At 37.3% G+C, this 14,409-nt stretch overlaps 1 protein-coding gene across 1 annotated transcript; it reads left to right on the forward strand.

Annotated features, from left to right (window-relative positions):
* Positions 1–12,356, forward strand: LOC111342917 (protein sidekick-2; the record flags this gene model as incomplete). The annotated part of the gene is made up of 9 exons (XM_088734421.1): positions 1–334; positions 493–795; positions 920–1,228; positions 2,212–2,508; positions 6,833–7,126; positions 8,009–8,302; positions 9,152–9,496; positions 9,960–10,250; positions 10,877–12,356. Coding segments are annotated over 9 exons (2,841 nt in total), but the record flags the coding sequence as incomplete, so codon positions are not given.
* Positions 12,357–14,409: the final 2,053 nt, after the last annotated feature.

Genomic DNA, 14,409 nt, shown 5'->3' on the forward strand with positions numbered 1-14,409 from the left:
AACACACTACTGCTGCTGTTTATTTCAGTTCCATCACAACCTCCCACTGCCATCAAGTTGAGTGCGAGCTCTTCTACCAGCATAAATGCTTCGTGGCAGTTGCCACCAATCTTTACCAGACATGGACGAAACATCACAGGGTTTAAACTGTTCTACAAAAAGAAAGGTTCTGGAGGATCAGCAACAACCTTGACTATCAGCAGTGGATCAACATTAAGTAGACTTATCACTGGGCTTGATAAGTACACAAAATATGGCTTTCAAGTGTTGGCTTTTACATCTGATGGTGATGGACCGAAGAGCCCCGTCGAGGTGAAAAGAACACTGGAAGATGGTATGTGACAGTCCATAGATAATGAAAATATTTGTAAGCCGTATATTGTGAATTGCTGCAACTTGATTATGGGTCTCAATTAAGATGTGACATGAAGTTATTCAGACATTTCTACTGCTAATGTAACAAATTGAAACACTTTAACTGCCCAATTGCAGCTCCTTCGCAACCTCCATCTAACTTCACTGTCACTGCAAACTCCTCTACAGGTGTTGCAGCATCATGGAAAATTCCCCCACCAGACTCCAGAAATGGAATAATTATAGGATTTAGACTGTCTTACAAAAGTAAAGACATCTCTGGGTCTGGAACTATCCTTCCTATCAACAATGAATCAACTTTAAACAAGGTTGTCAATGGTCTTTATAAGTACACAGAATATGAATTTCAAGTGTTGGCCTTTACTGCCATTGGGGACGGACCAAATAGCTCTGTGGCTGTTGTGAGAACAAAAGAAGATGGTTAGAACAAGTCTTTTTTATGTTTTCTAGAAAATTTAAGGCTTTAATAAAAAGCTAGATACTTGTACATTTTCATCGGTTTGTCGGTACGATAATAATCATTTTTTATAATACAACCTCTCAGTTGTAGTTTCTTCACAGCCTCCTAGTGGCTTTGATCTTACTGCAACCACTTCTACCAGTATAACAGCATCTTGGCAGTTACCACCGGAAGACTCCAGAAATGGAATCGTCACAGGATATAAATTGTTCTACAAAAAGAAGGGCTCTTTAGGGCCAGTGGGCATGCAGCCCATTAACAATCAGGCAACTCGCACTCAAGAGGTCACAAGGCTTGATAAGAACACAGAATACAAATTTCAAATATTAGCCTTCTCTTCTGTTGGGGATGGACCAAACAGTACAGTCATTTTTAAGAAGAAAAAGGAGGCTGGTAAGAAATAGGGTTCTATCTAATTCCTATTTCTGGGAACTCAGGAAACTATAGATAGCACTAGAATGTTATTTAGTCTCAAAGAGGAGATCAACAGTCCTGAGAACACTTTTTCGATCTCTTTATTTTCCTGATCTCTGATGTGAAAGATCTTAACATGATCAACATTCCAAACTTTTTATTTTCCAGGTGTCTGGCTTCCTAAATTTTATAGAAAGACACCTTTCCCGGTCCATTCATTTTATTTATGTTATTTCAACATACTTTATTGTTACTTCTTTCTCAAGACCTACATGTAGTTTTCTCGCCCGCACAACAACGTTTTCGCGAAAAGTGATCATGCTAAACTCAATATACTTGGCTAGCAGTGAGAGAAAGTGCTACTTTGCTTAAAGATGTTACAAAGCAGGATTTGCTGGGGTGTGTCAGCTTTTACTCCCAAGGATCCATTTGAGGAAATTGTCAAGTACTCTTGCATGGCTCTGCTTTGCTGCAAAAGAACATGTCAAACTGTTTTCAGTTTCGCTTTGTTGCAGCATGGTTTTGTTCAATGTGATCGAAAACTACTGACGGAAAATTAAAATCAGTTGTGCCAATTGAGACTCGTTGTTAATTAATAAATATAAGCATTGTGACAATTTATTTTTCTCATTAAATCGCGAATAAAGTCCCGCAAAATATGTCTGTTTCGTTAAAGCGAAAATCAGTTTTTGCGAATTGAAAATAAGTTACAATAAGGTATGTCGAAATATTCAATTATGCAATATGCATTACCTATACAGGGAGATGATTGGGATTCAATTAATTATTTTTGATAGTTTGAAAATTGGTTTACCCAAATCTTTGTAACCCTACATTTTTGAGTTGTAAATCACTATACACAAGTCTCATTTTAAAAGATAGAAAAAATTTGGACTTAGAAATAAGAGTACCAAAATTCCCTTATTAAAGATGCTGATTAAAACATGACTGCCCCAATGCAGCTCCTTCAGGTACTCCCTCTCAGTTCATTGTCACTGTGGACTCTTCAACCAGTATTACATTTTCATGGCAGTTACCACTAGAAGACTCCAGACATGGAATCATCACAGGATATAAACTGTTCTTTAAAGAGAAAGACTCAGGTTTGGCAACATCCTTGACTATTGAAAATGGAAACACATCAACGAGAGTTGACAAACTTGATGAATTCACTGAATATGGATTTCAAGTATTGGCCTTCACTTCTGCTGGTAATGGACCAAACACTTCTACTGTTTTCGCAAAATCAATGGAAGATGGTAAGAATCAGCACTTACATAAATTTTACCATCACACCTGCTGACATGAAGTTCATTTAGGGAGCTGGCTTTCAAAACGTTAACTCCAGGTTCAACTACCTCACCTTGCCTCCTCAATAATATTTTTTCTTTGTATGAACACGATCTTCAATTTTGCCAAGTTTTAGTAGTTTCCATTCGTGACTTGAGATATTTGCTCAGATGAACCTGAATTTATTTAAATTTTAGATTATTCCTTCCTAAAAAAAAGGAGCCAGTTTCTTTCACACCAAAATGGGGCGGTAGTATCTATTCGTTATTAACCAAGCTTATTAGCCGAGTTCTTTTTTCGCATTTTTACGGACCGATACAAAGTCGAGGTCCATAAAAACGCGAAAAAGAACTCGGCTAATATCCAGCCATTTTGACCGAACAAGCGTGGTTAATAAAGGATTTATTATGTTACAAAAAGATTTCGCTTTATTAAGAATTAAGAAATACTTGTTTACTTCGAGAGCCAGGAAAGAAAGCCAAGTGTGTTGTTTGTAGCACAACAAACTCACGAGAGTCGTTTCTGTTTTCTTTACTTTGACTATCTTCTGCCGCTCTTTGCGCTTCCATCGCCAACGTAGTTCTAATTCAGTTTTTTTCTTGCGCGGGATCAGTACGGGAAATCCAAAGCGGGCAAGATTGGCTCATCTTGCCCGCTCGGGTAGCCAATCAGAACAAAGGATTCTTTTTTTTTATATAACACGTTTATTTAACAATAACAAAAACAATAAATCCTTATTCCCCTGGCTCCGGAGATAGCAGTGCTAATCGAGGCGGGCCAGGATAAATAGTAAAAGAAGAGGAAAATACAATTAAAACTAAAGATGAATAAATAGATGGTAAATAAGAAAACAAATTAAGTCTACGGACCGAAACAACTATGTGGTTAATTCAAGTTGACAGCGCATTATGTTGTGAGTGAATACAAAAGATAAAATGGATAAGGTAGGATGGGCGAGACAAAGGTGATAGCTACCAAGAGTATTTACTAACTTTAGGGATTATCGATTCTAAATCTTCGTAGGAGTCTTCTTATTCTAATATATTGAACAAGATTGTACGAGTTTTTCTTTTCAAGATTAATTTTGGTAGTGTTCAAAGCTTAGTTGGTATCTCATTCCACAGTTTTGCATCGATTCTTGAAAACTATTTTCGTTCAATTTCCAGGTTTGATTTCTTAATGTAAAAGTTGTTGGAGGCTGAAGATCGCGTATTATATGAATAACTTTTTGCAGTAGGGATGAACAAATCCTTCAATTGTGAAGGAATAACATCATTGTTTACATCATGCATTGTCTCAGCTAGCAATTTATGATACGTAAAGTGAGTAGGTAAAGTCTTTGCACAAAGGAACAGAGGAATGGCGTGACTGATACCTGTCAGCGAAACATATGAAACGGAGAGTACGTTTATGGAGGATCAAAAGCTTATGTAATTTAGTTTTGCCAGTTTGTCCCCATGCAATTTAACCGTATCGTAAATAAGGAACAACAAGGCAGTTGTATATACTAAGAGTATGGAAAGGAACAAAATGCCTTATCTTAGACAGTAATCCAATGGTTTTGCTAAGTTTCAATATTACAGAGTCAATATGGTTTTTCCATGACAGTTTATAATCGATTAGGACACCGATATATTTCACATCGTCTTTATATTTCAGGTGAGTTAATGCATTTGTTTGGCTATCGTTAATGTATATTGTGGGAAGAAAAGGAAGGCGTTTTGGGAAAGGGTGAAAAATTACGAAATTAGTTTTTTCGAGATGAAGGGTTAATTTGTTAGATACAAGCCACTGATACACATTATTTAGTTCGACATTCATTTCTTTTTCAAGATTTTTGAGGTCTTTGTGGCTATAAATAATATTTTTGTCATCAGCAAATAAATAAAATTTCAATTTCTTTGAGCTGTAGCAAATGTCGTTAACATACAGGAGAAAGAGCAATGGTCCTAAAACTGAACCTTGAGGAACTCCACAAGTAATAATTGGCTTATTAGACGACCTATTTCCAACTACCGTCACTTGCGTTCTCTCGTGTAGATAAGATCTGAACCAATCGTTAATTAACCCCCAAAATCCTTAATATGCTAATTTTTAAGCAAAATACCATGATCAACGGTGTCAAAAGCTTTCTTTAGGTCAACAAAGACACCACAGGAGAACTTGCCTGCATCCATATTTGATTGAATAGCATTAACAATATCAAGAATTGCATGCTCCGTTGAGGGACCCTGTCTGAAACCATATTGTGATGAAGTTATGATTTTGCTTTCATCGATAAAAGATTTCAGCCTTTTGAAGACAAGTTTTTCAAAACTTCTGTTAAAACAAGATAATAATGAAATTGGTCTATAGCTGTTGGGATCCGTCTGATCATCAGATTTGAAGATTGGTAGAACTTTTGCCATTTTTAGTTTAGAGGAGAACGTACCAAGTTCAATAGACTTATTGAAGATATTTGGGAAAACTTCACTTAAGATTTCATTTGCATATTTAAGTATGCTGACAGGGAACGAGTAAAATTTGTATGATTTGTTTTGAGGCATAGAGAGAATTTCTTATTTAATTTTATTGGGGCCTATTGGCGCGAAGAAAAATGAAGTAATGGGTGACTTGTTTTTATCAAGGTATTCGGTAAAGTGTTTCTCAAAAGGGGGGAGTTTGCTAGCTAGGCTGGGACCAATGCTTACAAAGTGTTTATTCAAAATGTTGGGAATACGCGATTTTAGGTTGTAGTAGTGTTCGCTTCATCTTTCCCACGGAGCGATGTAATAAATTCTCATTACACAGCTGGCAGCGCCGTGGGTAAGACGAAGCGAATCCTGTTTCTGATTAGCTACCCGAGAGGACTAGCTGGACCCATCTTGCCAGTTCGGGACTGCCAGCTTTGATCCCGCGTAAGAAAAAAAGTGCATGGAGCGGGCTTACAAATTTTATAGCTTTTGGACTATGTCGGCAACGAAGTTACAAAAGCGAAAGAAGACAGTACAGACTAAGAAAAAGTTAAGCGAACCTCCTGGGTTCATTGTGTTACAAACACTGTCGGCTTTCTTTCCTGGCTCTCGAAATAAACAATTCATTCTAGATTCTTATGAAAGCGAAATCTTTTTTCTACATAACAAATCCTTTATTAACCAAGCTTGTTCAGTCAATATGAAGCAGTAAGCCTTCGGGACTCTGTCAAGGATGACCACGACCCCTTCATAGAGATGACCGCGTGGTGAAAATTACAGTAATTAAGGGAAACAATTTTTGGGACCGGGACAACTAACCGCTTAATACAGCATGACTGCTTAAGATGGTGCTGCTTAAAGCAAGTTCGACTACACTAAATTTTTGCAGCATAGTTTTGATAAGCAAATTTATAAATTATAAATTATAGTTAATGATGAAACTACTAGCATACAAGGGCAAAGTAAACAGAAAACAATTGTCAAGTGCTAATAATAGTAAGAGTACAAAGGTCAGATAAGCTTGCATTGATTGCACGTGCAGCCAATTATTGTCCAATCACAGCTGTTCTTTCTCTGTGGCAATCAAACTGTGCTTAGCATGCCTGCTTCGGTTCAGTGATTTGTTACAGTAATTCAGATCACAAGGATAAATAATTCCCTCCCACCCTTTCCTATTGATAGCACTTGACAATGACTAGTATTCAATGTAATGAAAAGACTTTACTACGTTTCATTCTAATATCAGTTAAAACATTATCGAAGGACACAAACTTTGACAATTTGACTCCTACCGATGTCAATAGGTTGAAGTTATTTTTTAGCCATTATTGGCTGTTATACATGATGTTAGAGTTTCTCACATATTAATAATTAAGAACTGTTGTCTCAAGAAAAAATGTTTAATAAACCAGAGTTCGGGATTAAGTGCTCCCATGCTGGTCACACTTTCATCCAGAGACTCCTGGCAGCTATTTATTTTGGGCATCGGTACCACTAGCCTCTATACGTTGCCATGGGAACTTGGAGGATCCCGGAAGATTATCACCTCCAAGAGGGGATTACTACCCCTCTGGCGGCCAAGGGATTATCACCCTTGATAGAGAATTATCATCTCTTTTGTCGCATAATTAACTAGCTTCCGACCAGCATGTTATGTCAGCTATTTTGTGACTGGAGGGCTTAATCCCCTACCCCTTTACCCCACAAATGTGTTCTTATTGTTGTCTCTAGCTAGTAGGTTGACAGCATTAATTGATACTTATTGTTATTTGATACACATGCATGCAATGATTTTCTGTATCTTTCTTTATTGATTGTCACATTATCTTTATTCCTTCAGCTCCAAGTGCACCTATATCATTGTCTTCTGCTGATGTGCCATCCAGCAATTTTCAGGGTCCAAGATTGGCCTTGACCTGGAGCAAGCCAGCAAATCCAAATGGAATAATAAGGGGTTACACTCTATTTTACAGTCACGGTGGAGGAGCACCAAAAATTATTTTTAAAATAGACAAAGATACATTGAATTACACAGTCGATGTGTTGGCTGGAGTAATTTATCAGTTTCACGTCAGAGCTGTGAGTATTAAACCTGGACCTAATGGGACGATAACTGTAGCTACAAAGGAATACGGTAAAGCCACTTCCATATCTTTCAAAAGACTTTTCATTAATAATTACATGTTAGAAAAACAAGGAAAAGAATGACAATATAACCTTAGTTGTACCATACAAAAAACAAATTATTATCGTTTTTATTGTGTAAATTAAAAGTACAGTCTGTGACTGGTCAACCTAAATAACGTCAGGGCTAAACTGACTGGGTGACTCTAATTCATTGATAGAAGTAAACACAAGATTAGGATTAAATTCTGTAATTAGTTAAATTATTTATACATGTATTTTGAATTAGACTAATACTTGAGGTTCAAATACGAAATCTACAGATGATTACTGTTGATTAAATAAATAAATAAATAAATAAATAGGGAAATAAATAACTGAATAGTAAGTTCCATATAACATTAATCACCCAAAAACAATTTTTGTTCTTTGTCAGCTGAAGTTTTTAACAGTGCTAAGTGTTCAACATATCATTAATAAAAAGTAAATACGAACCTGCATTTATTTTTGGATTATCTGTGTTGAAACAGCCAGTTACCATAACACCAAAATAATGCAGTATTACATCCTTTATATCACTGATTAACTAAGCTAGATGGCTTTCACACGTAGACTCCAGGCTCAAATACTTCAACTTGCCCCTTCAATTTAACTTCTCTTCCGTATAAACAAGGGATCCTCCTTAGTCTTTGATACAGAATATTGAACTTACAATTGTTTCCTTCCATGAGTTGACACGTTTAGTTTCTCCAATAGACCAGTAATTAATTGACTTTTAGATTAGTTACAAGAAAGAGCCATCTATTATAAAACATTTCATCATCATGCTGCAATAGTTCTAATTATCTGTATCACTCTTTTATCAATAATCATATTATTGTTATTCCTTCAGCTCCTAGTGCGCCTATGTCATTTTCTTCTGTTGATGTACCACCCAGCAATTTGCATGGTCCAAGAATAACCTTGACCTGGAGCAAGCCAGCAAATCCAAATGGATTTATAAAGGGTTACACTTTGTTTTACAGTCACGGTGGAGGTGCACCAAAAATTATTCCTGGAATAGAAAAAGATGCATTAAATTACACAGTCGATGTACTGGGTGGAGTGATTTATCAGTTTCACGTCAGAGCCGTGACTATTGTACCTGGACCAAATAGGACGAAAACTGTAATGTCCAAGGAATATGGTAGGTTTTTATGAATCTCAACACACCTGAGAAACAACCCGTAGTGACCTCATCTGTACGATCCTTGTTCGCGTTTTGAATAACTTGATGATTGAGATCAATTTTTTTCTGTTTGATCTGATCTGCTCACCATGAGTAGCAGTATCTTGCATTACTATTAATCTCTTAGAGTGTGTTTAATCCATTTAAACGTTCTTACTACATTATACAATTTTAGATGTTGCATAGCATAAATTGCCAATTATCTCTGTTGTTATCTAAGGCACAATAATTTAATTTTAACTAAGAATTAGTAACATGTTTTTTTCTTTGCCGCTTTTTCTTCCTTTTTGTTTTGCATTTCCTTTTTGGATCAGACCTTTTAATTATCTCTTCCAGGGTGATTTTAAGTCTAACATTTTGAGCATATTTTTGTGTCATTCTTTTTCATTTGGGAATATTGTAAAGGAGTTACATTCTAATTTGACGTTGGATTAACTTTTCATCCAAGATTAATCTTATATTATGAAAATTGTTTCTCGTGTTCGTTAAATAGAGCCCATTCGTGGACCAGAAGGCATATCTTCTTCTGCAGTTAACTCCAAAAAAATAAATATCACTTGGGTTGGACTACCACGAGAAGTAGCGTATGGTTTTATCGTTAATTATGAAGTTAGAATCAGTTTACTAGAAAACTGTACGCATAGCCAGTCTACATATCCTTCAACTATTAACACCACCTCCACTTACATTCTCGTGACTGGACTCTATTTATGTGCCAAGTATGAAGTGTCTGTTAGAGGCGACACTGCTGCGGGGCCTGGACCCTACAGCATACCTGTTATGGTGCAGACAATAGGTAAGTTGAAGGCAAGCCTTCATGTTGCTTTTTAACCTTTAGGGTGAGCTTTTGGAAGGAGTTTTTCATCCATTTTTATCAAAACTCAGGTAATCCTATCATCGAAGACCTCCCAAAAAGAACCATTACAGTAATTGGCGAACTAGCAGTGTTGACCTGTGAGGTGAGTGGAGACTCTGAAGCTTCTGTTACCTGGACTAAAGATGGACTCACCAGTATACCTCGCGCTCAGTTCAAGAAAAACGGCAAAATACTTATTATAGAAGATGTTGCTCTTGGTGACTGTGGCGTTTATGAATGCAAAACAATGAACATATTTGGAGGGAGCCGTAGAGCTACGACACTCATCGTTGCTGGTACGTAGAAACTGGTTTTCGTGTAACCTTTTCAAAAAAATTGCATAATAATCAACTTGCTTAAGTAGATCCGTAGAATTGGAGTTGTCTTGTTAGGTATACTAATACCTAAATAATACTTAAAAGTGAAAGAGGTGGCTAAGTTTTGCCAAAAGTGATGACCGGCTGAAGTTCTTCAAAGCAAGAAGATCGTCACCTTCACAACTGGTTCGCAACCTTACTCACGCAGTTGTTGGCAGGTCACTAACGAATCACTCTGTGGACTGAATACAACCAAAATGTCCAAAAGTGAGAAGAAATGGTGAAAAATAACAACAAAAACCCCCGAGGAAACTACTTATAATCTACAGGCTAAAAGCACATCATGGTAGTGTCCTTGGATCTTCCCTGCAGGATTTTCATTACAGGTTAAATTGCTTGAATTTATTTTGGCCTCATTACCTTTTGTTTTCTTCACACACAGTACCACCCAGCATTGTAAAAGAATTCTCCCCTTCCTTGGTGATATGTGAAAAGAAAACTCCGTGTTTTCTCTCATGTCAAGCAACAAGCAACTTTCCATTTAACTACACTTGGACGAAAGATGGCCAAGTTCCAACTAGTCATAACATCAAGTTAATGAATAATAGTATCATTGTCACGCCACGGGATGCTCAAAATTATGGGGAGTATGTGTGTCACGTTACAAATGGCTATGGCTCCACAGAGTATAAAATCACTCTGTTTGTTCCGAGCGATAATCAAGATGGTGACGGTAATTACTTTTTCTCCCTATTCGAACGTGCTTAAACCTTTTCGTCTTAAAAGTTTTAGAAAACCTACTACTCTCCAGTCTCATTTGGTGTTTTCAGGCTAGTGATGATACTTGTTTATACAGGTTTAATTATATATGGTCTCAGACGCTGATGTTGTTCAGTGTGAAGATACCTTTCCTATCTCCAGTTAGGGAACTATTTTATTAAGTAGTGCAGGTCGATCCTCCGTGTATCAAAATTGGCCAGTTGGGTGGTAACTAACTTGAAACAGAACAACCAATGGTTAGAAGGGCCAAGGCTAAAATGTGGTGTGGTTTCTTAAATACCGTTGGCTCTAGATTTTGGGGGTCATACATATTGTATTTGACTCAAAAAAATCTTCAAGAAAATTTGTAGGATGCAACAAAATTTGCAGGAATTTGGGGAATTTGTGGAAATAGTAAAGAAAGATCTAAAGGGACGACGCAAGATAGCTTGAGACTGTGTTCACGTTTCGAAGTACTGAATGTGCAGAAAAGAAACATTATTGCCTTGAAACAAAGAAACTGTGCGGAATATTAGCAATTTTTAGTTAGCCAGGTTGTGTTTTAAGTGTTCGATAGTTTGTTTGTTTCATTTTGGCCAGGTACACAAAGCATCCTTCTCGTTAGTGTTATCGCATTGTCTTGCATTGTGGTTGTGTTGATCATTACGAATGGTGTGTTCATATGGCAGCGGAGACGAGCTGTTCCCAATAGAAGGGTACTAAGTAAAGAAGAGGTTGACTTTGACGGTGTCAGACCTTCCCCTGATCAACAATTAGCGGATCAACAAGTTTCAGAAACAACTTTATATATGGAACTCAAACCCAGGTCTTTGAACGAGCAGTCTCAAGACCCTACTGAGTATCAGTCGTTACAGAAAGAACCCAGCAATCCCGGATATTATAATATAGTGTTTCAGAAAGGAAACGCTGGGAGACACAATGAAGAAATTTACGAGGAAATATCCCAAAGCTGAATTTGTATCTAAAAAATGTGTAGTTCTGATCATCCATCCTCTTCTATAATATAGCCTAATTTGATCATAGCCGCATTTTGATTGGTTTTTACCAATGATCTAATGAACGACAGACGCATAGATGACGTCGCCATTAACAACATCTTGCTTCTTCATTGTATGAAATAATTAGATTCCACGTTGCCGTAAGTGTGTTCTGTAGCAAGTCACAAAAAATGTCAGAATGCTGTAAGCTAGGACATCAGTATGACACAGGGCTGCGCTTCTGCTTATTAATCAGAAACGGTACTACGCCTCGACCACTATTGCTATAATGGTATTGTAAAGGAAGCGGTTATCCAACATCACTATGTGGAAAATGTATGATATGCACTGACCACAACTGCCTCTTTAGTAGATCCTGCCAGCGAATGCAGTCTGTTTGATTCAAGAACAAACATAACCCCTAATCGGTTTCATATCGAGGTAAAGGTCATTTTAAGACAGTATGGTCTTAAGGAATTCGTTGACGTGCAGCAACCGTGGTTCTTTACTTTGACGTCGTCACGTGAAAACCAAGAATACTCTAAAACTATTCAACAGTAGGCACCGCAGTCATGGACTGCCTTTTAATTTTTAAATGAAGACAGCAAGAAACGATAATTTTCTTTGAATGCTGCTTAGAAGACAAATTTTTTTCAAAGCTAAGTAAATTCCTTTTGTCGAAAATTTTAGTTGTTGAGAACACTGGATGTGACAATCGCCAAAATATCAGTGCAATATCTAATTTTCGAGCTTCGTTCGCAGTTTTCCCCTATGAAACGTAGAGGCCAGCCCGCGTAGATTTTTACATATCTAAAACTAAAATATCATAACCAACTAGATGCATATTTTTAGTTCCCGGATACCTGTAAATTCAGATAAACGTTTTCTCTGTTTTACCCTACATTAAAAATGACCGAAACTGTACCGAGATATATGATCGATTAGTGTGTTTACATTTACTCTCACGTAAAATTAAATACATCAGAGTAAAGATGATCGATGTCACTATTATATGTATGGTAGAAGTACCAATTTGTAATGTTGTATTGAGCATGATAGAGATATAAACTTTCTACACTTTCTTGGTGATTATTTTGTTACTCTGAAAATGAGACCCTTGGCCTAGAGCAAGCGGCCGTTATTACCATGGCAACAAAAGTGCAGTAACCTTTAAAAAGGCCATTTTTATGTATCCTCACTGAGTGCCTAACTGCAAGCAAAATTTTAAGCAAGGGGGGATTTTTTTTCCCCAAATGGATACAAAAATAACCGGAAATTGACCACTTTCATAAATGGCTGCCGGATTAATATTCTTTTGTTTAAATTTAAATGAGCCTTTCTGACCTCGTTCTCCAGTTCAAAATTCAAAAGAATACATTATCTCAAGCGAGGCTAGTGGGGCTAATTTGAATTTAAGCAAAACAATATCAATCCGGCATCCATTTATGAAAGTGGTGTATGAACAAAACCAAAAAAAAAAAACTCCCCTGTAATGTATCCGCTATGGTCGAAGTGAGAAAGGCGCAAACGAAGTCTTTTTGTTGTTGTTGTATAGCTAATATTTAGAGAGGGAGGGAGGAGGGGGCCCTTGTTTGACATTATGGCCAAGAGGATGGGCGCTTATTTGGAGGAAGGCGGTTATGAGAACGCGGGCGCTTGTTCGAGGAAATCCGGCATGCTACTATGATACTCGACTCAAACAAAAAAATCTTTAGCTGATTCGAGCGGCAAAGTTAGCTTTGGAGTCATCGAGATTAATTCCCAATCGTATTGCGAGTTATTTCTTCGGAATACTTCGACAATGAAACTACAAACATTTAGGCTCCTTTAAAACAAACGGTCAACAGGTTAAGTTTTATTAAATGTCTTTACAGTACATGAGCTAATAGTAAAGATGGTACATTTTGGGCTCGATTGTAACATAAGAGAAGATATGTGATGTAACGAAAGGGGGACAAAGAAAAAATTCAGGTCCCCATAAGGATTCGAACATCAGACTTTTGGATCCCGGCCTGCAATGCTTTACTATTCGATGATGAGCTAGGAAAATCACAGTGCAGGTTTTATTTAAGACAAATGAACTCTGTCCTGACAAAAATCCAAATCAAATCAGACCCTGCAATTCAATTTGACTTCCATTTTAGTGTTTCCTCCAAAACGAGTTACGAAGTTCTTATTTCAGACTCAAACAGACTCAAAGAGAGTCTAATGTCAATAGAAGACAATTGAATATCAGTTTATTAAAAATCCAAATATTTATCACTTCATTGCGTTCTCTCCATTTTTGGTATGGTTTCTTTTTTTCTTTTTCAACTATTTTATATGGTTGACAAAGTCACGTGAACAGATATTATAACGTACCTTTACAAAAGCGCGCGCTCTGATTGGCTAATACGCTCGATCCAGTTTCCCGTGGGTTGCACGCTGACGTCAGTTTGTTTTGCTTTTTTTTTTTCATGACAACTTTTTTCGTCGATGTTGCCACTTCTTGCAACATAATTCCTGTTTTTTGTGGGTTTCTTGCTCGTGAAATATGAAAAAATCCTATAATTTCTCCGGAGATAAGGAAGATAATTCTTGCGAGCTGCCAAATTTCGAGCTCCATTTTTTTGACGGGCCTCTAGCTAAGAGTTCGAGATTTGCGAACTTGAGCGAGCAGGAGCTTATTCAACTGGTTGAACAATTAAATATTTATACACGAAACGAAAGATGTTCGAAAGTCCCAATGTTATAAAAGAAATGCTTAGCGTGCAACCATCGAGTTATGAATGTACTTGGGAGGTTTGCTAAGCACTCAAGAACTCAAGAAGCTACAGTCGCACTCGGCTATCGCCTCGTGCGACTCTTACGCTTCTTTCGTCCTTAGCAACCTCCTGCGTGCATCCATAACTCAATGGCTGCACGCTAACCCTTTCTTAGGTGTTATTATGCAGATACACGCGCTCGATCATGAAACGTCATTAGTGGATGCAGTTAGTCTCTATGACGACAAACAAAGTTAACTGCTCATTTCGAGAAAGTTTCATTGACCAAATGGCAAATCAGCGTCCATTGTAAACAAGGAAGAGCTTGTATCAGCATTCTCCTTTGTGTCAGCCTCAGGAAAGGTAAGAATAGCGCTTAATTTGAAGTTGC

Source organism: Stylophora pistillata, chromosome 9, assembly GCF_964205215.1.
Source record: "Stylophora pistillata chromosome 9, jaStyPist1.2, whole genome shotgun sequence".
Classification (NCBI taxonomy): Eukaryota; Metazoa; Cnidaria; class Anthozoa; order Scleractinia; family Pocilloporidae; genus Stylophora; species Stylophora pistillata.